A 27,675-nucleotide genomic window follows, 5' to 3' on the forward strand; every position below is an offset into this window, starting at 1 on the left:
GTAAACTTCTTGCATTGCAAGGTTAATGTTAAATATTGAGAAATCGATTGTGTCGAGTATAAGCTTAATTTGTACCATTTAAGTTGCATTTATTATCTTTACAGAAATATTAATAATTCGATTTTTTTCATATACATTTGTTCTTGTAAAATATTTTAAATTTCATTTAAGAAATACTCTAATTTCTCAAAACTCTGTCTTCACCTTGTTTCATATTGTTAGAAAACATAGTTGTTAGAGTAACCCCCACAAAACAATTGGTTACATTTAACTTGCCTGTGATGTTGTACCACGCAAATAACACAACAAAGTTGGCTATGGTCCTCACAGAACAGCTTAATTTTTTCATCGCTATGCTCGCCACACTGCTCCAGTATGTCTAACGTTGACTTGGCAATCGGCCATTTCTCCATTTGTTCTCTGCCGAACAAAGAATGAGAATTAAATAGCTGGTTGTGTAGTATCACACAATTCTCACAGTAACACTTAGAACATCCTTCACAGTAAAACTGGGCCTCGTTTTTATTGCAAGCATCACAGGAAAAGTCCCATATTGTGTCTGATCCTTTTGCTGCAAGCGAAGACTCCATGCTTGAAGCCATTTTGTTTTCAGGTGAACCAGGAAGTTTGTGTTTGGGCACAGTTTTCTCCCCTATGCGTTGCTACAATAAAATGTAACCGCATCTATTTCTGACTGAAATCAAAGCGGTGAATGGACTTCATATAGCCGCCGTTGCGTAACACAAACATTAATAGTAATAATAGTAACTAATATTCATATTGCATCGAATGATTACATTTGATTGTGAGATTCGCCGCGCCATTTATGTTATTTAAACTCTCACGACATTGCAAGAACCGTTCTAAAGCGATGAACGCGCAGTTTAAGTTATTTAAGTGTTTAATGTTGTTTTTTGTACATGTCTCCTGTATTGTATAAGCAATTAGTCGCTTGATTTAAATATAGGGCAAGTGGATGCTAACACAAAAGTATCATTTGATAATATTTATAGAGTTAAATTGATCCTGTATTTGATATATGTTTTCCATAAGAGAATATGTTCTACAGATATTTCCGTATTCCGATTGAGACCCAGTTGGCCCCTTGCAACACATATAAGTCATTGTGCTATGATAAAGTTTCTTTCGTACTGGTGCGAATTAAGTTGTACTTCGTCATTACTTATACAGGGCAGTTGTAACATTCCCGAGGGCAATAGGGTCTTTAATATTGGCCCATACCAGACCCGAAGGCAACCGAAACCGAGTTATTAAGTGCATTTTCGTGAAAAAATACCTGTAATAGTCCACGGGTTGTTAATAAATGTTTTTTTCATTAGTCTCATCATTCAAATTGGTGTTCATATGTGTTTTTCTCCTGTCTCGTCAATCCAAGGGGTGTTAATAAATGTTTTTGATCCGTCTTCTCTGTACAATGTGTGATAAAAAGTGTGTTTCTTCCGTCTCACAGGTCTAATATTTGTTAATGGGTATTTCACATCCCTCTTATCCTTCCATGGGGTGTTGATATGTGTTTTTTCAACCGTCTATATGTTTATTGTTTTTCCCAAGGCCAGGCAATATGTCGCAAACGCTCCTTGTCAAATTCAAATTCAACGGTCATTAATATTCGTACCGCTTTTTAAACTTGTAATGCTTGGGAGGATTTTGCTAAATTCATTTGATACTTGGTAGAATATGTTGTTATTGGAAACACAGTCGAAATATTAGGTATGACATTTTCATAAGTATATTATTTTTCTGCAGAGACATTATGTCCCAGCTTAACAAAACAAAAAGGGAGAATATGCAATACTTTGACAAACTTGTTTATATTGTGATTGCGGTGATTGCGATGTTTTGTGAGTAAAACATGTATTCAGCTTAATTTTTATATATACAACTTAGCATTGGTATAGGCCCAAAAGTATGTAAAAATATGCAATACGTTGACAATATTCTTTCCAATGTTAGTTTTTGAGGTTGTGATCCATTTGGCATACCTTTTATTTCAATTTACAAAGCTATACAAACTGTTCATAGTGAAATAAGATCCTAAATAATGATTGCTTTTATAACTATACATTTGATCTTCAGGTTGACCCAAGTTAAGTTCAGATGTTCTACGTATGGAGATGATGTCTGGGGTACTTAAGCATGACGTTATTCAAATACCTCACCAAACATCAGCCTGTATTATGGAAAATACTCAGTGACTGGCTTTCATTGAGCAAGGTGAATTGATTAAGATGTGTACTACAAACTAAAATTGTTTCTAACAAAACTACCAATCCAATAATTAAACAAATCATAATTTAATAAAACGAAATATACTTCTTAGAGTTTGTTCTGTACTCACTGCACATCTGAAGCAATCAGCATGTATGGTAAAGCTTGCACAGGAAAAATGAGTTAACTGACAACGGTGATATGAATGAAATACTGTTTAACCCTTTGCATGCTGGGAAATTTGTCGTCTGCTAAAATGTCGTCTGCAGAATTTCTAAAATTAGCTTTTTTTCGATTTTTCTCAAAGAATACTATCAGAATAGCAAACAGTTTGGATCCTAATGAGACGCCACGTTCTGTGGCGTCTCATCTGGATTCAAACTGTTTGCAAAGACCTTTAAAATTCGGTACAATACATTAAACGATGGATGCCTAACATGGCATTATAAATAAACCTAAGATCACTATATATTCATTAACTCCGCTCAAAATATTGCCAGTTGTGTGGCACCCATTGTTTTGTTAAATACTGAGTGTTGAAATATTTCATGCATAATTGTGTATACAAGTTTATCATTTATGTCCTAATAATAAGTGAGTGAATTAGTGTACGCGTTTCTATAAGATCATGGTTGTAGTGATGGTGAACTCCATTAACATGAATTTAACTTTTAAACTGTTTCGTGTACAAAGCTGGTAATACACAACTAATACAACAGCAGCAACATTATTAAGAGATTGTTTACGTATTTGCTGTTAAGGAAGTCCTTGACATTTGTAAGGTTTTATCTTTTTGTATTATCTTTATTTAATTACTTGAATTTATTTGCGATTTGATGTAAAACATAATAAAACAATAATAAATATGAGAGCAAATTTCGGAAATTACAATGAAATGTATATTGAAATATAGCTTCTAGTGTATGTCAATCATAGAAAGTATTCAAGTGAAATATGGCGTTCAGACCACCAAGGAACAAAATACATCTCGTAGCTTGGATTATGTGAGTTTAAATATCTCAATGCCATGTCATTGTATTAGTCCAAACTCATTTTATTTAAAAAGCAAACTTACTTGATAACTCAATTTAATTAAAGTATCACGGGAATTTTATACATTAAAACAACGATGGTAATATCATTTGGCATTTATCGCAGAATCCATCCTGGTATTTGGTTTAATTGCTTAAAGTGCATGTCGGTGTATACATAAGTGGTTAAATTGTTTCAAATATTCATAAACACATTGCTTATCATTTTAGTAATTTCAACAATAGCTAAAACTAAATGTATTCGTTAAGCACATTTTATAACCTTGAAAAACGTCCAGACAATATATTACACTTAACTAAAGTTATTAAGTCATTCCGTGGTTTTATGACATATATTTATTGAGACTTTAAAAAGTTAAATTAAAAAATAAAGAGGATTGTAAAAACTTGCATTACAATTACAAGGTAGTTGAAAAGATGTACTACAGATACTTTTTGGAGAGTAAACAATTATTCCAGTCTTCAGCTTGTACAAATCTCATTAGACTCACGTATTTATTGTCAAACCGTCAAGTGAAGGGAATGATGATGGACGTTCAATATTGTAGATATGTGTGTTGTCTCAATACGTACATCAAACTTAATATTAATCACAATATATTGCAGACAATTATATTACAAGCAGAAGAGTAATATTTGCATATAGTAAAATATTCCTACTCCCTACAAACATGACTAAAATATGAAATAAAATACTATTTGCAGGACCAAATACATATGCAACATATTTTTATTTGTAATATACAGTTATTTACACTTTTGTATCGCGTGACGCCGCGACTTTCGCGCAAAATATCGAGTATCGCTTCGTGTGTCGTGTTTCGCGGTCTGAAATTAGACCGCGATGCATGAGATTCGGATAACATTGGCGATATTTGAATAATAAAATATCGTGTATCGCTTCGTGTGTCGCGCAAAATATCGTGCGTCGCTTCGTGTTTCGTGCATCGTCCTTTGAACGCGATACACTAAACACGAAGCGATACACGATATTTTGCGCGACAGTCGCGGCGACGCACGATATTTTGCGCGACAGTCGCGGCGAAGCACGAAATTTTGCGCGACAGTTGCGGCGACGCACGATGTATTTAACACGATATATCGCCTGTTAGGTTACCTACACAAGGGCGATATTTCGTGGTACATTCGCGCGCGTCGCTTCGTATATCGCGCAAAATTTCGTGCGTCGCCGCGACTGTCTTGCAAAATATATTGCGTCGCCGCGATGTCACGCAAAAATATCGTGTATCGCTTCGTGTGTCGTGTGTCGCCCTTTATGAAAGAAGGGCGATATTATAGATGGCACTATCCGGATTCCGTTATAAATTATACTAATCCTCAAATTCAAAATTCGCAAAAAGTCAAGAAATCAAAAGATGGTTAATGTCGATGCGAAGACGAAACGAATGTAGTTAATTAAACGCTTTATTTGTTGAATAGGTGTATGGTAAAAAGCTAGAGTTATACAAACAAGAAAAGAAATACATTTAAACCGATTTATTAATACTTAACGATTCAATGACAGTCTATGAATGGCTACCCCCCCACACACCCCACTGTGACTACGAGCGTTGAAATGCTGATTTCGGCACGCCAGCCAATTTTCAAAACTCACATTTCCATCAATTTGCAACCGATTTGCAAACTCGTGGCGTCCAAAAAACGCAGAAGACTTTATTCTTAGAGAAAAAATCGTTGCCTGTTCGCTTAGTCTACCGTAAAGCGGCTTGACTTTTTTCAAAATACCTTTCAGATGATGCAAAACTGTGTAGAATGATACCGTAACAATAAGATGTATTGAATTACCTGCACATTACAGATAATAGCCAATATGCATCTTATTAATCTAGTTTTTTTAATGTATCGATACACTCACTTATCGTTCAGTTTGGTTTGCTGATGCACATGTATAACTGTCACTTACGAAGTTATAATTACAAACTAACGAGCTTCTTCAAAAAATAAGAAAGCAATTATTTTTCATATACCGATTGTACCATGTGTGCTGTTCAATTCATCAGCCAGCTATCATCATTAATATCAAAGTAGCATAACATTGAAAGTAAAGCACAATGCCAAATGTCTTAAAATATGAATAAAGATATGCCTTTAAATCAGAAAGTTGATTACATAAAAAATATGTGAAAGTCTCGTTTAAACGGGAAGCGAATTTGATAACACGATTATTGTTTGCAAAGTCTTTAAAGATGATATATGGCACATATAAATTTCCTTATTCATATCAGTCAATCTCCTTTATCTTTATCAATACTGTCTTCCTGTCATAATGCCCACGATTAGTATTTCTATTAGGTGAAAAAAAGAAAAGTCAGTATCAAATAAAATGTATTTCGATTAACTGCGTTGTCATTTCCAAAAAAAATCTTTAGAGGAAAATGAAGTTATACTATAATGTAATATCGTGTTGATATCAAAATAATAAATATAATAAATATAACAGATAATCCACAAAAATGAATGACATACTTTCAACCAATAAAATCATCGTTTTCAGTTCTCAGAGAGGAACACTATATTTTAATGTTTCATTTGTATGAAGTATTGCATTTCATTTACTGTTCAATTTCCGCCAAATTGTGCATAACAATTCGAATACTTCCAATAATTGTCTTTTAAAGGGTACGTATTAAACACTATTTAAAGTATTTGGTAACTTGAAGACTTTAAGGGAGAGCTATTTGGTGCGCCTCAAGTTTATACACATTAGTCCTAATAAAGTGCAGTTAAGTATTAAATTGTTCTTCAAAATTGAAAACTAAGTTTGTCATACGGAAGTTATGATTTTAATTACGCGATTTTCATGACGCGATGAAGGAAGAACATGATGATTAAAAACAGATTTAGGTCATTGAAACTATTAGTTTAATTCAAAAACGTCAAGCATATAGTACAAAGTTTTAATTGCGAACGAGAGCACCGCATTTAACGTTGATCAAATTCGAATGATAATGCGAAAGATGAAAGCCTTACGCAGTTGCATCGTGGATACCAGAATCTAAAGCATTGTGTAAAATGCAGTTTGTCCTGATATTTATACGTATACCACTTTGATATGCGATTTATCGGCTTTATCGTGATTTTTTTTGTACATTAATACACATAGAAACTAGCAACTTTGTCCAATTAAGTTTTAATGTTTTATGTGAATGTATTCAAAACGCAGAATGTTGTACTTTAATTTCTTGATAAAATAAACTCTTTAGTTTTAAAGTCCATATCAAAGATCTAACAATGCTTTAGCTTATGATATTTATTTTACATCTGGTATGTAAACTAAAAAGAAATTTAGAGAAAAAATCGTGCTGCTGTTTGTGAACTGTGTTATTTAGTGTAAAAACTTATATTGGCATTCTTACACGTATTTTTACAAAAATAAATTTTATTTATTATGACAAACTAAATTATCTAGCCAATAGCATACTTGTCTACAATAAGTATTTATTATGACCAATATGAATATGCTGCCAAAAATACGATTGTTTTGTGACACGAAGGTCTGTGTTACGCATAGTTACTGTCTGTTCGAACTCATATACAAATAGTACGTATGTGAATGTGTTGCTCGCGTGTATTATTTTCTGTACTTAGATAGTTTATGTTTGCATGTGTATAATTGTGACGTACGTTTTGAAGTCCATGCTTTGATTTTATATAATAGTAATTGTTGTATTCACAATATTTTTCTTTTTGGAAAAACATAAAACTATCTGCGTAGAAATTAAAGTAGTTAATATAATACTGTCACTTGTACATATAATGCGAGAGGACCAAAATGATAGGTAACGTTAGTCTTCGGCCCCGGATATTTTGTTTTCCACTCAGGTGACTTGTTGTTTACTGGATTTCACTATATTGGCAACACTAGAACACGTATAGGAAAACCTGAAATGTGTCCGTACTTAATCGATACGGAGCAAGCGTAATTTATAACGCATCGTGTATTACCGTGTAGAATGCCTTTATAAAGTAAATGGGATAATCAGTTAATTGTGCTTCGAATATCTCTAAAAGCATATAGATCATCGTTTATAATGTGGTTGTTTTCAAACCATTTAACAAGGATATTTCGTTGAGTTAATAAAATTATTCTAGCCATGATATACATATGGAAAATGCCTCGATAATTTTAGGGACTTAATTTGTGACCTTTCTTGAAAAAAGGAAAAATTGCATATTGTGTCCGTTCTTCCAGGTAAATACCGGAATCGAAAACATGGTTGAAAATGGTTCATAAAAGAAAACGGCACAGTTTCCTGTGAACGCGCAGTTTGTATACATTGAGATATTGGTAAACGTTGTACAAATTACATCCGCAGTAAAATTGCAATCTTAACTTTCAATATTAATTTTTTGGTTTGTGCTGTTGAGTCAATGTTTTCACGTCACGTAAACAGCTGTCATTCCAAAAATTTGCTAACAATAATTTGAAAGTAATTGGCAAAATTGCAAACGCGCCTGCATAAGGAATGGAATAACCGTGAACAAAACTAAGGCGTATCTTTCAGATTTGAAATGCAATCAAACAAAGACGTTAATTAAAATTTAAAAGACAAACTTTGCACAACCAATGTTATAGAAATCTTTAAATAGTTTGAAGCCTTAAATAAAATCATTTAATAAAACGTATTGCTAGCAGCATAATACTGTAAAGCTGTTTCTTAAAAGTATTATCAAATAAGAGAGAACTGTGTAGGTAGCAACGCATAGGGGAGATCACTATGTGCAAAGAAAAAAACCTGTTTCAACTGTAAACAAAATGGCTTCAAATGCGGAGACCTTTCTCGCATCAAAAGGGCCAGATACGCTAAGGGACTATCATTGTGCGGCTTGCCAGGAGCTAGAGGCTCAGTTTCACTCTGAGGAATGCTGCAATGGTTTCTGCGCCAGCTGTGTGAAACTGCAAAACCAACTTTACAAGACTCACACTATGTTTGGCAGAGAACGAATGGAGAAATGGCCGATTGCCTCGTCAATGTTGGAATTTCTGGAGGTTTGCTCTAACTGTTATGTTTTTTATATTTTACTCTATGAATGAATGTGAAGAAGGATTCCCGAGGAATTAAATCAAGTTTCATGTATATTATACAAGTATAATTGGTTATCAACAGAAGCATTTTAACTACTTCATTACACATAATTTAGCGCACCCTATGTTTTAAAATCTCTGCTTAAATATTCTACATAAACTGTTCGATTTTTATCAAGAGGTTTACATTGAATAAACGTGTCGGTCAACTAACTAATGAGTGATAACGTACTACATACATGTTTAAATGTTTAAAGTTGTTTGTTGAGTTCAATATTTACGTTAAGCAATTACTTCCGGTATAGTAAGTACAGCGAAAAACTACAAAGCCAAGGATCGCGGGTTCGATCTCCAGCAAGTACGCGTAATTTTAATAGTAATTGTTCATGAAAGCCTGTCTTCTTACATTCTCCCCATCTTTGATTCATGTAGGGCAGTTCTCAGTTTCTGACATACGTATGTTCACTTAGTTCTTAAAAAGCAGCTATCCCATCGAAAGCGTGAGAGGGTTAACTGACCGCCTTTGAATAGGTTAACTGACCGCCTTTAAGTGGGTTAACTGACCGCCTTTGAACGGGTTAACTGACCGAATTTGAATGGGTTAACTGAACGCCTTTGAAAGGGTTAACTGCTAACTGACCGCCTTTGAGTGGGTTAACTGACTGCCTTGTAGTGGGTTAACTGACCGCCTTTGAGTGGGTTAACTGACCGCCTTTAAGTGGGTTAACTGACTGCCTTTGAGTGGGTTAACTGACCGCCTTTGAGTGGGTTAACTGATTCCTTTGAGTGGGTTAACTGACCGCCTTTAAGTGGGTTAACTGACCGCCTTTGAGTGGGTTAACTGACCGCCTTTAAGTGGGTTAACTGACCGCCTTTGAGTGGGTTAACTGACCACCTTTGAGTGGGTTAACTGACCGCCTTTGAGTGGGTTAACTGACCGCATTTCAGTGGGTTGACTGATTCAAGTTGGGCAGTGGTCAAGTAATGGCATGAGAATGTGACCAGCTATCACATCGAAAGTGTGAGTTGGTTAACTGACCCTCCTGATTCAAATAAAATATTGTTGAAACTGGTAAACAAATGCAAACAAAAAAACAAGCAACGCTTAAGTGGAAAACATAAGTTCCACATGGTCAACGTGACGTTAATTTCTTTTTACTTTATGTGTTTGTTTTAAATGAACTTTTTTTCTTAGCAAAGTGGGTATGAACTTTATATTTCAGCATATCATAGGTTTTCAGAAATAAGTTTGAGTCTAATATCTCATTGGTAAAGTAATAATAGGAGTTAAAACAACGATAATAATTAAAACACTGTCCTCGCCATCAAAGTGATATATCGCAGTAATTGTGTGCTAGAAGGATGATTGTAAAAGAAAGTTGGCAAGCGTTGACTGAGCTTTGCAAGTTATCCATCTCTATCCATCCGGAATGTTTGGAATACTTTATTTTGAACATCAACCACTGTGTTTTGGTTGCCGAGAATCAAAACTGTATTTTTGTGCATATCCGCAAATATTTTGCTGTTAAGATCTTCAAAGACATTAATATTGTTAGAGTTTGTATTACATTACCTCAGTTTGATTATGTATGATTTTTCAACAGACTCAACCAGTGGGGTAAAGTTAAACAAGATCCATTTTATCTTACTCGACCATCATTATTTAAACATGAAAAAGTTTTTTAAGGCTAGAATGTGCAGTGTGTCTGATTGTTTTGCTGACTTCGTATACGGTTAAATAGTTGGCACACTTGTGCATCACGGTCGGTCTTAAAAGACACTAGTTACTGTTTTACTAAGGGTATGAACTTGAAACTTTCTTTATAAGATGGATGTCAGTTTACGCTTTTTCAGACACAAGCCAATGTTTGTTCCTACGTTATTTTGACTAAAAGGAGGTCATTGCCATGTTTTCTTAATGAGTCCTGTGTCTGCCCTGCAGGTGCTAGTATCATCAGTGACTCCTCATCGGCGAGACGGAGTCGGCCAGATCATACCGGTTCTCAGGGATTGGTGTAATTCATTGCCTGCCAGTTCTGATATTATATGAGCCTTGCTGAGGGAAAAGGGGACTCAATTCATGTGCATAAAATGTCTACCCAGATTAGCCTGTGTATTTTGCTTTGCATTCCCTGTGGTTGGGCGGTTTTAGCCGTTCTTCATATTCTCCATTCTGATGCCCGTTTTAATGTCACCTGTACCTTTCCCGAAGGACTCAGTGTCCCAGTCCGGCTGCCTCAACAAGTTTGTTGCTGGTACGATTAACGACTGGACAGTTGAGAACGAGAAACACTGGCTAATATGCATTTAGATGGAACGCCTCACTGAGATGTTCACTGAGAGAGGAATCAACGGGACCCAACTCGCTAACATGGACGACAACAAGTTGAAGGTTAATTATTACATTTGTTTGTGTGCAAATCTTTATGGGTGAAGCAAATGGACGTATGACTCAATGCTATGTTTTTGCCTGCCATAATTCACCAAGTCTGTGTAATAGAATAATAAAATAAAGTTTATTTTGCAGAAAAAACATTATTTTAAAATTTGCTGTTGTGTTTGATGGTTTAGATTTATAGAACAGAATATTGTCAACAATAAACCTTACCAAAATATGTGCAAAATAATATACATACTTATTTTGTAATGTATTTTAGTGTTTGCTGTGCAAATATTTCCAATGGAATCCCTTTAGCTGACATTGATAGCATACTTCTTTTTAAACATCACCATTTATCCACATTATACATTACCATTTTGTTTTAAAAAAGTAGAACATTTGTAAAAATGAAAAGCTTCGGGGTTTGGGGATCGTTTTAAAGCAAAGGAGGACCAAGAAATCGCATTGAATATGAAATTGTGTTCTTATACCATTTTTGCCAATACTTTGTGATACATTGTGCCTTTATGCAAAGGTCAAAACTTCTTAACGGATTACTTTTTCTGACGTGGCCTTAGACCATGGTAAATGATCATTATTACTGTTTCCTTACTATCATAACTACAACGAAATTTGCGATTCTGAAACATTTTATTTTTTAACATTTTGTCAATTTACTGAACGATATAATATATGTACCGTATATCATGTACGTCTCAATGTTAAAGCTTTGCAACACGTTTTATTGCACTGCTGGAACAACGGCTTTCGTAAAACCCAATGTTTAAACATGTTTAAAGTTTTAGTACAACAAAAAATGTATTTTTGTAAACAAAAATTATCAGGATAGGCAACAACAATACTTAATATGGTATAAACTATACGAATACACAGATGCAATGTGAATAATAAACATGAGAATAAAGCCTTAAAGAAAAAACACTCTTATGCTGACAATGTGCCAAATATTAAGAGGCACACACAAAATGTATTGTTGATTACCAAGAATAGAGTGTACATTTGTTTTAACCACATAGCCGTTTCACTGGAGAAACAATAGATTCACTTACTTATATTGTTTAAAAAATATGAAAATTCCATTGATTCATTCTAGTCTGCTGGCGGGGAATCATTCACAAATGTTCGAAATATCTTATTAATGTTTAAAACTTACAAAGGTCGAGGAAGGTCAAAACTTACATATTAATTATAAAAAAAGTTTTCTTAGAAATAGTCCTTGTATTCAAAGCAGTTTCATCTCATTTATTAAAGGGACATTTTTGCGTTTTGTTAGATTGACAAAAAATAAAATAAATGTTTCAGATTTGCAAATTTTCGAGTTTGTAATTTGCGAAGAAACAACAAAACAAAACATTATTACACTCTAAAATATCCATTATATGCAACTTTTGACGATTTCAAAACCTGAAAACATTATAAAGCGTTACAAACGCGAAACGCGTAACGATTTACTTATTTACAGAGTTCATGTTATCGTTATGTTTGTGACATTACTATGATTGCTAATATTAAGTATAAAATGCACCCCTCACTGTTTGAGCACGAATGGCCGAGTGGTCTAAGTTATTGACTTCTACTCCAAGAGTCAGTCGTTCGAGTCCAGTTGAATATTACTTGTATTTGTATTCTTGTTTTTTTTCTGGATCTATTTAGTTCGAATGTTTACATTATCAATTTACGCATATTGAACATATGGGGCATATTGTAAGCATTTAATGGCAAACTTGAGAATATGCCAGCATCTGTGAAAAGGTCCCTTTAAAGTTGAAATATCAATAACAATAGAATAATATTGACAGCAGTACATCAAGAATGTTGGATTTTAATTTTAGGTTTTATGTTTATCTCGAGGTTGCAATCACAAACATGAATATATGCGATCTTTTGCAGTTACAGTGTGCTTTATTGTTCAATTATATATATATATATATATATATATATATATATATATATATATATATATATATATATATATATATATATATATATATATAAAGGAGGAAACGTGATCCCGATTGCAAAACAAGTAATAATTGAATTATTGAATAATTGTTATCTTGCATTGTAATCTCAAATTTCAAAATGTTTATAATGATATACATCGGCACATAATTCATTATGATTAATACGACTGGTGTACTCAACTGTAAAATAAGTGATTCTTTTAAATTGAAGTACAAATGTAATATTAAGCTAACATGCAGCTGTCTCCGAAAAATATTTAAAGGGATGCAACTCGTACATACGTTTTTGCTTATTCCAGAGTTGTCTTTCTTGGATAAAGGGTTGCCTTTTTGCATCAGTAATACAAATAATACATTAACGATAGAACAATAATAATACATATATGAGCCGTGATCTGCGAAAACAGGGCGTAATACATGTACACAGTAATACATCTACAGACACAAAACATGCAAATAAGCCATTTGCACAGACGAATACAATTTCAAATTTAAGGAAGATACACAAATAAAACGAAACTTTAAGCAAAAGGAAAGTTATTTTGAAAAATAGTTCCAAGAAAAAAAGTATGCTGTCTTTAAATCATCTGTGATTAAAGGGAAATATAATATGTGCAAAATATGTAAACTAAAAAGATTTGGGTATAATAAGTTATGTAATAACTCTATTAAAAAAGCAAATGACGACTTTCTAAGAATGCGAGCTTGCCTAATTTATGGTGAAAAAACACTTATATAATTAAAACATTTTGAGATCGTTTTATGCAAGCAACACATTTCGATTTTCATGGAAAATCCGTGGTAGTTGCTGCTCTGCGTGTGCATGCAAGTTTGAGGTTTATTATGTTTGTGTTTACGATACCGACGGCGTTTTATTGAATGGAATATTAAGATTATCTTTGCGTTGATGGTTGAGTGCAATGAGCGAGTGGTAACATGACTGCAATGCTACGCATGATTAATGTGTTTTTTTTTTGGCGTGAATAAAGACTGTTCATTTTACCTGTAAGTATGTCACTGGACTGCAATGCCTAAGTTTTATTTGTGTTGTTTGACATAGGGCGAATGACTTATAAACGACAAGCTTTGTAATGCAGGATGCACGACTAATCACAGAAGCTTGAACGTGCCAATTTTGCTGCATTGTTGTTAAAATAAAGTACTAAGCTACTAAGCAAATGTCAAACACCAAATTTTATTCCACATGCGAAATGTACTTAAGTTTATTGAATAATGTAGTAGTTCGTGGTGTCCGTTATTGTGTTATCCCTTCTCCCAGTCACGTGTTCTATTGTCGGGGGCGTGTCGCAGTGCTGTATGGCAATCTGTAATGTACACGATAAAACGTTGTTGGTTGTCAAGCATTTCATGGTTTGCAAAAGTTTTCCCCCCAAAAGAGCAGAAAAGAAAACAAGATTTCGGGCAGTGAAAATATAAATGAGACTTGTTCTGGGAAAACCGGGCTTAATTTTTTTTCATTTCGCGTCGTCCTTGGTTTAACCAGTGCGGACTGCGGACATGCATTAAGCCCTGTTTTCCCAGAGCGAAGTTCAAATGTAAAACTCCAGCTGCATCAGCAGAGAATAAAATTCATTATCATGAGGTATTGTATTTATTGCAAGAATCAATCGCCTAATACTGTAAAATAATTTACATTCGGTGAGATTAGATTTGCGTTTAATTTTTTTCGTGATAAGAAAATTCGTGAGTTTCCGATTTTGAAGACAAAATGAGTTTGCGTCGGTAATATAGCGATGTGTTTGTGTTAAAGTCGTGGATCGGTCAGACAATGAAGTCAACGAAAATTAAACAACATGCATGATAATGTTTTTACAGTATGTGGATTTGTCTTTGAAGTGATAACTCCGATGTAGATCCCGTTTGATTGTTTGATGATTTGCACATCGATTTCATTGCACAAAAGAGCTCTTGTGATCCCATACTTTTATATGATCTGACAATAACAACATAATGGTTGAGTTAAACACAAGTAATTAAATTTAAGTTTAAAAAACAAGTATAATCGTAACATCAAATAAGTATTTTAGAAGCCGTACAATGACAATAAAATTATGTGCGCCTACAACATCATTTGCATATCCAAACGTAACTTGATGCCGTCCGGGTTGTAAAGACACTCGAGGACAATTGCGGCCACGGACTAGGAGGCGTTGTAATGGTTCCCATGGATACTAAACATTGGTGTTTCGTGGGGGATCTGGGGACAGTTTACCATCACCTGCGTCACGCGGAATATAGAGTTTGGTGTACAAAATGAGCCTCGTTGTAGGAAAACTGGGTTAAACGCATGTGCGTAAAGTATCGCCCTAGATTAGCCTGTGAAGTCCGCAAAGGCTAATATGGGATAACGCTTTCCACTTTAACTGGATTTTTGCAAAAAGAGACTTCCTTTAAATGAAAAATAACATACTAACTTAAAGTGTCGTCCGTGATTACCCGTAGCGGACTGCCCAGGCCAAAATTGGAAGACACGCACGTGCTTTACGCCCAGTTTTTCTAGAAGGTGGTTCATATTTTCTAAATTAATTTGTGTGTGTGTGTGTGTGTATGAATGTGTGTTTAAGGGCAGGACGGACTTTTTAGCGGGGGTTTCATTTGAGTGCTTCAATTAAAGCTTTAATAACTTAGCTACGTACTTTTACGCATTTGTAGTCCCTTAAAAAGTGAAATTTAATTAAAGATCTTTCTAATTAGATTCAAGTTTAAAGAGTTCATTTCCAACCCTTAGATACTGATGAGAAGCAAACAGCACAAACAACCGGAACAAACTAGGGGGTTGTTGTGGTTTAATGCTGTTTGCACATAGCCATTTTCGCTTTGCCTCTGATTGCTTTAATTAAAACTTGTTTTTAAGTAAAGAAAGAATGTTTCAGATAGTATGTTAAAAGCACAAGTTATATTAAAATGATGGTAAAGACATTGATTCATTTTGAAATACTTTTAAAAAAATATGAAAAATGATTTAAAAATAATTATCGTGACATTAGAAAGTTTTAATCGCGTAATGATAATTTGAAAGCGTACTTCAGTCTTTGATTATTAAATGCTTTATTGATTTTGTCATATTTGGATATTTTTTAACTTTAAATGATAATTGGAAAGATGTATTAACTTCACTTATTGTTATTTGAAAGCTTTATTTCCTAAATTTTAATTGAAAAGCTTTATTTACCGTATGTCATTTGGAAAGCTTAATTTGATTACATAATAGTTGTCTTCATGTTTACGCTGCTTTATAGGGTTACACTGGAGATACGACTTACATAATGGTAGGTAACCAAATCAATATTACAATGTATATATGTAGGTAGATTTGATTGGATTTCAAAACAAAATTCAATTACATTTCGAAACAAAATGTCTCTTCATAAGAAATATGAACTATATCGTCAAAATACTGTTTTGTTTTGATCTGCAAAAAGCACCTGCACAAAATCAAATATGCGAACATCTTTATAACTGCGTTTTTAGCCTTGGGTTCAGTGCATGGGCCCTCTACAAAAGAGTGCTTTTTATATGAAGGGATAAATACATAAATGTAGCTTCTTGATGGTTTCACATGCTCTAAAATGGTGTTAAACCCAAAATTTTAGTCCAACATTAATATGAAGAGCTTTATAAATAAATGTATTGTATTGTTAGTATATTAAGTTTATTGATACTTTAGACGGTCTAAACTGTGTAACATTCAAATTTTCAGCAACGCGTTTAAGCATGCACCCTCCTCAAAAGACTTCTTTTGAATATTAAGGACTAAATAAACTACTTAAGTGCAAATTAAAAAAAAAATCAGCAAGCGTTTGAATATGACGGGCTTTATAAATACTTTGCGTTCCTTGATAGTGTCATATGGTTTAAACGGTGTTAAATTCTTAATTTCAGCCTCAAAATTTCTTTTTTATATATATTTTCATACAGTTTAAAACGGTGTAAAATTCTGAATTTTAGCATCAACATTTAGTTTCTTGATAGTTTCATACAGTTTAAAGCCGTGTAAAATTCAAATTTTCTACCTGAAAATTAACTTTCTTGATAGCTTCATAGATCTGAAACGATATAAAATTCAAATTTTCAGCATCGCGTTCAAGGCATGGCCCCTCTGAAAGCGAGCTCTTCATTTGGAGGGGCTGTGTGTAGGACCCTAGTCCGAGACTCAAGCTAGGACGCTCAACGAACTCGGGGTGTTCAACGATCTACAAAATAATTTTGCGTAAGAATTAATTAAAACCTTTTATAGTAGCTTAATTGCATAATCGCATCAGAAGCCTATTGTATCGAAAGCCTAAGGCTTAATGAAACTCTTGAGTCAGGTTAATGGGCAGGACCAGTACAGGTGCCTATGCCGGAGATCTAAAGAATGCTACCACAATCGGGATCGAAGATGTTATCTCACGGTTGCTTGGCATTGTGGCTTAAGTCTATGTTGTGGCTCAATTCTACATTGTGATTTAATTCTATAGTATGGCTTAATTCTACATTATGGCTCGACTCTACATTATTGATTAAGTATACATTGAGGCTTAAATCTACATTGTGGCATAATTCTTCATTGTGACTTTATTCTACACTGTGGCTAAATTCTATATTATGGCTCAAGTCCACATTGTGGCTAAATTTTACATTGAGGCTTAATTCTACATTGAAGCTGAATTCTACATTATGGCTTAATTCTACATAAGGGCTTAATTCTACATTGTGGCTTAATTCTACATTGTGGCTTAATTCTACGTTGTGGCTTAATTCTACATTAAGGCTTAATTCTACATTGTGGCTTAATTCTACATTAAGGCTTAATTTTATATTATGGCTTCATTCTACATTGTGGCATAATTCTATATTGTGGCTTAATTCTACATTGAGGTTTAATTCTGAATAGTGGCTTAATTGTACATAGAGTCTTAAATCTACAGTGTGGCTTCATTCTACATTGAGGCTTAATTCTACATTGAGGCAGAATTCTACATTATGGCTTAATTCTACATTAGGGGCGTAATTCTACATTGTGGCTAAATTCTACAGTGTGGCTTAATTCTTCATTGTGGCTTAATTCTACATTGAGATTTAATTCTGAATAGTGGCTTAATTCTACATTGAGTCGTAATTCTACAGTGTGGCTTCATTCTACTTTGAAGCTTAATTTTAGATTATGGCTGTATTGTATATTATGGCTTAATTCTAAATTGTGGCTTAATGAAAAATTATGGCTTAATTCTACATTGTGGCTCAATTCTACATTGTGGTTTAATTTATCAGTGTGACTCAATTCTACATTTTGGATTTATTCTACAATGTGGCTAAATTCTACATTGTTGCTCAATTCTACATTATGGCTCAATTCTACATCGTGGCTTAATTCTACTTTATGGCTGAATTCTACATTATTGCTTAATTCTATTTTTGTGGCTTAATTCTACATTATGGCTGAAATCTACATTGTGGCTCAATTCTACATTACGGCTTAATTTTACATTCTGGCTCAATTCTACATTTTAGCTTTATTCTACATTGTGGCTCAATTCTACAGTATAGCTTATTTCTACATTGTGGCTCAATTTTCATTATGGCTCAATTCTACATTGTGGCTCAACTATACATTTCAGCACAGCAGAGAAGTTCTTCAAGCGTTCCCTCGAGATGCGTGAACATTTCCTGGGTACAAACCCCATCGATCTGGCGCAGTCCCTTAATAACATCGCAGCGCTGTTAACGATCGTAAAAACTACGCCATGGCGGATCCACTTTACGAACAGGCTCTGCAGATCCTTTAGCAGAATCTTTTCGCAGATCATCCCGGCATAGCTGCTGTGATCATGCATTTGGCTCTAGTCTACCGGAAGCAGGTATATATTTTAACCCTTTACCACTAAGATACGTATTTTGATGCATTTGCATGTTAAAATTAATTAAACACCTTTCTTACTAAATTCAAGTTTTAAATGCTTCATTTACAACCCTCAGATACCGGTGAGAAGCAAACAGCATAAAACCTGAACAGACTGCAATATACTGGCAGGCTGTTCTGGTTTTGTGCTGCTTGCACATAATCATTTTCACACTGCATCTGAGTGGGAAAGGGTAAAGACACTACATGTTTGCTGCGCTATGGGAAAAGAGGGATTCATGCATGTTCGTGAAGTGTCTTCTCAGATTAGTGTGTGCACACTTTGCTTCTGAGCGGGAAAGGGTTGAAGAAATTTCTTATCGTATTCAGGGTAAATTTGAAAAAGCTGAACCACTGTACAGACAGACAGTGGAGATACGTGAGAGAGCGTTCGGTCCCGAGTATCCATCCGTGGCCACCGCGCTCGTGAATCTGGCCGTGCTGTTGTCGCAACAGGTTACATGTAGGTGCTTTTAGCATTGAAAAAAAGTGTATTTAAATACTTGTTTTTAAGCAGCTGTTGGGTGAATGTGTCTATGAACAAAATAATGTTTTTGAAGTGCTTGTGTCCTTTATAATGCTGTTGGGGTGCTTTTAACGAACATATGCATTGTTTCTTGATGTCCTTGGGAACTCTTAACATAATTCAAGTCTCATTTTAGAACAAGCACAGCTTTGCGGAACCTCTGTATGAACGTGCGTTGAAAATATACGAGGAAAGTCTAGGTGTGCACCATCCAAAAGTGGCAGAAACTCAGCGGAACATGGCCCTTCTGAAGTATGATCAGGTACGTGTTTTGTATGGTTAACAACTGTTTCTTTTTGTTATGCCCCTGTAGGGTGGCATATAGCATTTGAACTGTCCGTCCGTCCGTCCGTCTGTCCAAACACTTAAAAATTGGCCATAATTTTTGCAATATTGAAGATAACAACTTGATATTTAGCATGCATGTGTATCTCATGGAGCTGCACATTTTGAGTGGTTAAAGGTCAAGGTCATCCTGCAAGTTAAACAAACAAATCCAAGGGAAGTAACAAGCTTTAAAGGGAGGTAATTTCTATTTATCATTTGGTATGTACAAATAAGTTTTAAAAGGGATCCGGAAGTAATATTATATTTTTAAAAAAGATATAATTAAAAAAATCAAAGTGGCGCAGAAAGGGGCATTGTGTTTCTGACAAACACATCTCTTGTAGGCAAGCCAGAAAGATATTAACATATTTGTTTTATACCAAATAACAGCCATAATTTGGATATTAGTTTTATATGGTACACCTTAAGTGAGCTTCAAACTTGTTGAGCCTCCATCTGGTCGGGCCTTAATGCATGTGCGATAAGTGTCGTCCCAGATGAGTCTATGCAGTCCCCACAGGCTAATAAGAGACAATTCTTTAGCTTGAATGGTATTTTTCATTTATTGGAAGTAAGCAAAAATCCCGTCTAAGTGGAAAATGTTGTTTCTGATTTGCCTTTGCGGACTGCACAGGCTAATCTAGGCCACTTTACACACACGCATTAAGCCCCATTTTCCCTCAGTGCGACTCATATTCTGTGTTTTAATATACAGCAAGAAATTGATATTTGTTTTATATAGTTATCCAAAAGTGAGCAAGAGTGATTGAAACTAGATGGTTTACTTTGGGGACCGTTTTGACTTGTGACTGTTTTGGATTTGAGGTAATTTTGAATTGCGACCATTTCAATTCACAGCAAGAATTTGAGACAGCTGCCAAGCTGTACAATCGTGCCACAAAAATCAAGGAACAGGACACCTCATATCAGGTCAAGGACCTGTTGTCCGGACGTAGCTCCAGCGGTGATACCACCTCCACTGTGAAGAACCACCTGCACCCATGAAGAAGTACCATACTTAGCTGTGTATAATGGGCAACTATGCACACAGTGCATCTTTTTTATGCCAAAATGGAGGGAAAAAAAGCGAATTAGACCATTTTATTTTTGCAGCATTAATTAATTTGCTTCATTTGAAAGCTTTATTTTGCAATCAAAGAATGAAGCGTTTTGATGATTAGAAGCATTGGTTGCATAGCACCATATTTTGGGAAAATTTTAAGACTAGTATCTTTCGAATATGGGGCCTTGAAAGGAACCGTTGTCATCATATTGCAAACTGGCAAAATATCTGTTGAACAAACCTGGAAAAGTGAAAAAACATGTATCCATGAAGAATAACCTATATCTGTGACAATCCACCTTCATTATTGCCCAATAACCTGCACCTATGAAAATCCACCTGCATTCATAAAGAATCACCAACACCTGTGAAAGTACACATGTATTGACAAAAAACACCTGCATTTGTCAAAATCTAGTTACATTCATGAACTCATTTTGATGGTGCACACCTAGACTTTCCTCGTATATTTTCAAAGCACGTTCATACAGAGGTTCCGCAAAGCTGTGCTTATTCTAAAATGAGACTTGAATTATTTTAAGAGTGTTCAAAACATCAAGAAACAAGGCATATGTTCTTTAAAAGCACCCCAACAGCATTATAAAGGATACAGGCACTTCAAAAACATTATTTTGTTCATAGACACAATCACCCAACAGCTGCTTTTTTCCATTAAAACAAGTATTTAAATACACTTTTTTCAATGCTTAAAGCACCTACATGTAACCTGTTGCGACAACAGCACGGCCAGATTCACGAGCGCGGTGGCCACGGATGGATGCTCGGGACCGAACGCTCTCTCACGTATCTCCACTGTCTGTCTGTACAGTGGTTCAGCTTTTTCAAATTTACCCTGAATACGATAAGAAATTTCTTCAACCCTTTCCCGCTCAGAAGCAAAGTTTGCACACACTAATCTGAGAAGACACTTCACGAACATGCATGAATCCCTCTTTTCCCATAGCGCAGCAAACATGTAGTGTCTTTACCCTTTCCCACTCAGATGCAATGTGAAAATGATTATGTGCAAGCAGCACAAAACCAGAACAGCCTATTGCGTAATTCTATTCAAATAAATTTAATTGGTTCATTTGCATAGTTCATGTTCAACAGACCTTTCTTCTAAAATAACAACTTTGAAACATCAATGTAAAACGCATACTGTGTTTGATGAGTTTTTTTATTGCAAAACGCAAGTATTGTCGTAAAGTAGCATGCATTTTTTAGATTGACTCCCTCTCTCTCTCTCTCTCTCTCTCTCTCTCTCTCTCTCTCTCTCTCTCTCTCTCTCTCTCTCTCTCTCTCTCTCTTCTCTCTGTCTTGTCTCTGTCTCTGTCTCTTGTCTCTCTCTCTGTTTTCTTCTGTCTGTCTCTCTGTCTGTCTCTCTGTCTCTCTCTCTGTCTCTCTATCTGTCTCCTCTCTCTTATCATCGTCTGTCTGGTGTCTGTCTGGTCTGTCGTCTGTCTGTATGTCGGGTGGGCTGCGGCGTCGCTCGGCGCGCGGCGCTCGCTCGCGCGCGAGCGCGCGCGGCGCGCGGCGCGCGCGCGCGCGCGAGCGGCGCGCGAGCGCGCGCGGCGCGCGCGCGGCGCGCGGCGCGCGCGCGCGCGCCTGCGCGCGCGCGGGACTCGCGCGCGAGAGACGGCGGGAGAGTAGAGAAGAGAGAGAGGAGAGTAGAGAGATATATGAAAGATATATATATATATATATAGATATATATATATGATATATATAATCTAATTTATAATATCTCTATATATAATATATAATATATATATATATCGATGCCGTTAAAATGCGCTACCAATACGAAACAAAAGTCTATATTAACAAAATCTGCACGAGTTTCGATAATATAGAGACCTTTTTTACAGAATATTGATATTAATATGCACATCATTAATTTGAGAAAAGATACGATAACGACCAATTAAGCGTTTTTCCTGGTACGTTAAAAGCAACACAACTTATTTGGCATAGTAGATTTAAGTACAAATAAGAAACAATTTTTATGTATGCCAATAACGATATATCTGGTGGTAACAAGGTAGAAATCCGTCTTTTTGCACTTTAAAACATAAAAATAATCAAGTTTGTCGAAAGGGACGTATACGTATAGACATCCTACTTTCGGTTTTAAAAGCGGTACCGTTTAAAAAATTATACGTTGCTTGCTAACCAGGCTATTGATTTAATTGTATCTATGAAATAAGAATATATCGGGTGGCAACACGGTGGAAATCCGTCTTTTTGTGCTTTAAAACTTAAAAATAATCGCGTTAGTCCAAATGGACGTATACGTATAGAAATCCTACTTTCGATTTAAAAGCGGTACCGTTTGAAAAATAATTAATTACTTGCTAACATGGCTATAGATCTAGATTTAATGACAATTTTGCACACTTTCAAATTGCATCTATATGTATTGCTTAACATGTATTTCATTTCAAGGTAAGAGGAAAGTTGTGTGGCTTTAAGTATATTTCCCGTACCGGTTGCACAGTAGAAACACGTCTATATAGGAAATAATTCCGTGTTATGGCAGTTCAAATATGGAAATCAAACAATGTAAATATGTTAATAATATGTTGCGATAGATTGTCTCCCTTACACTTTTAAATTCGTTGTGTTAAGACAAAGAGTGAAATACTTTTTCATCTAAAACATCTAACATGAAGCATATTTAATAAAGAATAATTTACAAATACATTGAGATAAGACATGCTTCAGTTGTACTTATACATTTTAACATGTTTAATAGTCGAACAATTTAACTTAGATTGCGCGTGTTTGAATTTATCTATTTTCTTAAACAGATGAACTTTTAAACCAGATGTAAATTGATTTTGTCATTTACAGTTTGGTTATTTCAGTTTATTTCAATTTGAATAAATTACATAAAACGCGCGCCACTCACGACCAATTCGATCCTTATTTACATCGTCGTAAAAATTGTAAATTGTAAAATAGTTGTTTTATTTTATAGATACTGGCAGTTCGGTCGAGGCGGATATTCTTATCTGGATTACTTTTAAAAGATTAGACCCAGCACAGTATAAATACTCAACCACATTACTTCCTTGTGTACAATACATTAGAATCATGAATTTAATATGCTCTTCTACCTGGCTACGCAGTCTGTTCAGCGCGCTGCTGACACTCGATCATGAGGTCAAGTGTGATTTTGTGATTTTCTTACATAACATCATGCGTAGAAAACGCAGCCAACTTATCATATTCACGTTCAGATATGATTTCAATGGAACGCTCATTCCTCCTCGCATCTATGACTTTTTTAAACAATACATTACACATAAACTGGATCGGGTATGACAGTCCCGGTCTGTGTGAGGCTCTCCGTGGTCTGAATATCAGTAGTCTGCGTCTGCATTCTATGGTTACCTTTCTAGGTTGGTACCCAAAGTCATTGTCACTGTCATCACTAACACAACTAGAAACGCTAATCATTGAAGTGTATGATTTCGATTTCAATTTCTTAGAGGCTCTCCATGGTCTATGCATCAAGAATCTGAGTCTGTATAGTCAGGGTAAAAAATTTATAAACTCAGAGTCGTGGTTGACGTCAATACAGTCACTCAATCAGCTGGATACGCTTTCTATTGACGTGCAAGCTATCAATCCAAATTTGTGGAAGGCTATTTACAGTTTGAATATCAGACGTTTAATTTTGTGTGGGAGGGGTCTGTTGAGCGGTCTGGTAGTAAATAATGGACCGAGTTTGGTCCAGGCTATCACATCTAAATGGAAACAGTTTATGTAGACGTGAATGCCGATCATAACCTCTTAAAGGCGCTCTATGGACTTGGTATCAAAAGTCTCAGCCTGTGTGACCCTGGAGACCGTATGAAAGTGAAACCGTTTCCGGAGTTGTTCAAGTCGCTTTCGTTGTTTAAGACGCTTAAGTCGCTCAAACAGCTTGAAAAGCTTAGTGTTATCGTAAAGAGTGACAGTATTGGTATTTGGGTGTCTCTCCGTGGTCTAATCATCAAGAGTCTTAGTCTGTGTGGTTGGTGTGGAGATTTGACAGTAAAATATGTATCGTTTTTAACACAGTCACTATCGTCACTCACAAAGCTGGAAACGCTTAGTATTAAAGCGTCTGAACACAATCCCGGTCTTTGGAAGGCTCTCCATGGTCTGAATATTAAGTGTCTTGGTCTTGATGGTTGGAGAGGAGGTTTGAAGTAGAACATGGAGATTCAATATCGCAGTCACTTTCAGCGCTTACAAAGCTGGAAACGCTAAGTATTAAAGTGGATATTGATAGCCCAAGTCTGTGGAAGGCATTCCGTGGGCTGAAAATTAAAGGTCTGAGTCTGGAAGGTTAAAAGGAAGGATTGCGAGTGACACACCTAGAGCAAATGTCGCAGTCGTTGTCATCTCTCACGCAGCTAGAAATGACAAGTATTGGCCTTTCTAGTGACAGTCACGGTCTGTGGAAAGCTTATCGAGGTCTCAATATCAAGAAACTGAGTTGGTGGACGATGCATTGGAAAGTTAAAGATGGATTGTTGATGGCAGAGTCGCTAACACAACTTGAAAAGCTTTTTATTTGCGTTGATAAAGATAGTCCTGGTCTTTGGGAGAATATCAGTGGTCTAAATATCAAGGGTCTAACTTTGAGAAGTCATTCTGAAGGCTTGTTCGTTAAGCATGTATCGCTGTTGTCACAGTCAATATCGTCGTTCAAATACTTGGACTCGCTTACAGTACATCTGCGCACATATATCGACATCAAGGTACTTCAGACATTGAAGTGTTTAAATTTCTACTGCGATGCTTTGCTACCATCGGAATTACGCGAACTGGTTTACAAACTGTCGGCAAGTACTCTTGAAGGTAACCTGGCATTTAATTGTGCTTCTTTCAATGGTTTGTCTTTCAAACGAATTCCACAGGAGGACTACATCGCTTTTAATCAGGAAATGGGAAGCCTGAAGCAACTTGCAGTCAAACGATTTCGAATATATGACCGAACAAATCACTTCATTAAGTGGATTGATTCTGAAGATTCTGCATGGTCGGAACGTGCAAATAAAGTTGTTGTTGATGATGATCACGATGATGCTAGTGTTGTTGATGATGGATATACCTTTTACATTAAAAGTATATCTCCAGAAATCATTAATCGAATTTCAATGCGATTTCAGATTATTCCAGTCATGGTCATATGAAATTAACATCAAAAGTTTCATCAATGCCTTTAATAGTTTAAGATAATTCCAGTCAGTGAAATTATACATTAACTATGCAAATAGTACAAATAAATACATCACCAATTCCTTTGTCAGTTTAAGATAATTTGTGAATAAACGGAATACCTTTTTGCAGGATTAGAAATTGAAGCTGAAGATTTAGAGAATCGTCTTTGTCAATCATCAATCTAAAATGATCTGTTTAGCAATGTTAAAATAAAATTAAGAAATCGCCTTATACCAAATATATAAACTGCGGGTGTAACTTATTGTCCATTTTAAATACTGGTATGTTTCAAAATCTTTACATCCTGACAATGCAGATAGAGCATATTAGTCAAAAAACGTTAAGCAATACTTGTTATGTTTATGTCTTTGCTTTGATCTAATTCGAACTTGGACACGTTGATATTGTTATTAAAACAAATAGTTTTAGACAAAATCTTTGAGATATAAAACGCAAAGAGGGTCACTGAAACACGCATGATGCAGTCGGTTCTCAGCACTTTATATATATATATATATATATATATATATATATATATATATATATATATATATATATATATATATATATATATATATATATATATATATATATATATATATATATTTTATTTACCGAATTATATTAAAGTGTTGAAATGTCAAACACTCATTTGAATTGCATAATCAAAATTGCGCGTTTCAATTAATTATTTCGAAAATTGAAGACGTAGTAGTGTTAAGTGAGAATTATATTGTGTTTGTATTGCACTGACATAATTTTAAAACTGGTAATATTATGTGATTGTCATTTATTTTAATTATAAACATATACCGAATGCTCATGATGATAGATCAAGCCTTCCTAATTTGAATAGGTGAATGTAAGATGTAAATAAAAAGTCAAGCGGGCAATATGCCTCCTATGTTATTAAATTGTTAAAGGCATACAATAGCAATTTAGACACCTGTATAAATGCAGTATTTATATTTGATTACAAAACATATTACACGACCAAATTTTTATGTTCATATGTTCACATATAATTGTTCTTATGTGTATTAAATAATTTAAATAATATGTTTTGAATATGTTTGTTATCGGAATAATTAGAAATTCGCTCGCACAAGTTTTCATAGAAGGAGAGAAGCATAATGAGAAAAAAAACAACATGACGTCAAAGTCGTTCATGTTGGTTGCTACTAGAGAGCAATAAATATGCCTTCATAAAAGACCTTAACTGTCAACAATGTTTGTGTTATGTGTAAATTTTATTATAAATTTGTTCATGGGATACATGCCTTTAGTTTAATGACCGAGAATAGTAGTTGTCATTTCAATCGTTAAGTTTGAAAATACCGTTACATATTAACGTAACAAAATAAAATGTAACTAAGTACTATGTAACACTATTTATATTTTGCTGCTACATGAAAGAATAGTACAGGTCAGCTGATTAGACTTGTGGTAAAAGTCATTAAAGTGGCTTTTATGTAACTATTATAGGCCACACTTATATATTCATATGCACATTTTAATAAATCGCATAAAATTACATTTTTTTGGTGTTGAGTGTAATGAGCGCGTGGCTAGAGAAACGTTTAAGACAACGTTCAAAATAATGGGAACTCCGTTTAATTTCGAATGGAATGTAGCCGATATGCAAGATATTCCGATCAAATTGATATCTTCGCGGTTGACGAAAACAAAAAGCATGGTCGATGAAGTGCAACTGCGGCTAATGGTGCATGGCTTCTCAACAAAAATTCTGGCGTCCACAATTTATAGGTTTCTGTTCAGGTGGCCGTAGAACAAATACATTTGTTAATTAAATGTATTCAAAATAGATAACAACATTATTTTCGATTTATCAACATCGTAAGAAATATGGTTTTGGTGTCAATGATGCTTCCTATCGCAGATGATTGAAAGCTGTTTCGAATATTATGAAAAATAAACATGTGT

The 27,675-nt window shown here is 35.0% G+C and overlaps 1 protein-coding gene across 1 annotated transcript; it reads left to right on the forward strand.

The window, feature by feature from the left end:
• The first annotated feature begins 8,058 nt into the window (after positions 1–8,058).
• LOC127849047 (nephrocystin-3-like) lies at positions 8,059–20,453 on the forward strand. The gene is made up of 6 exons (XM_052381770.1): positions 8,059–8,292; positions 10,271–10,341; positions 18,315–18,426; positions 18,926–19,051; positions 19,258–19,383; positions 20,307–20,453. The coding sequence occupies exons 1-6, from the start codon at positions 8,059–8,061 to the stop codon at positions 20,451–20,453; spliced, it is 816 nt and encodes a 271-aa protein (XP_052237730.1).
• The last annotated feature ends 7,222 nt before the right edge of the window (positions 20,454–27,675 follow it).

This window comes from Dreissena polymorpha, chromosome 10, assembly GCF_020536995.1.
Source record: "Dreissena polymorpha isolate Duluth1 chromosome 10, UMN_Dpol_1.0, whole genome shotgun sequence".
NCBI classification, from domain to species: domain Eukaryota; kingdom Metazoa; phylum Mollusca; class Bivalvia; order Myida; family Dreissenidae; genus Dreissena; species Dreissena polymorpha.

Coding starts and splice junctions, on each gene's coding strand:
- LOC127849047 (XM_052381770.1), top strand. CDS start 8,059: ATGGCTTCAAATGCGGAGACCTTTCTCGCATCAAAAGGGCCAGATACG. Junction 8,293..10,270: donor CAATGTTGGAATTTCTGGAG/GTTTGCTCTAAC, acceptor TCTGCCCTGCAG/GTGCTAGTATCATCAGTGAC. Junction 10,342..18,314: donor ATACCGGTTCTCAGGGATTG/GTGTAATTCATT, acceptor TATACATTTCAG/CACAGCAGAGAAGTTCTTCA.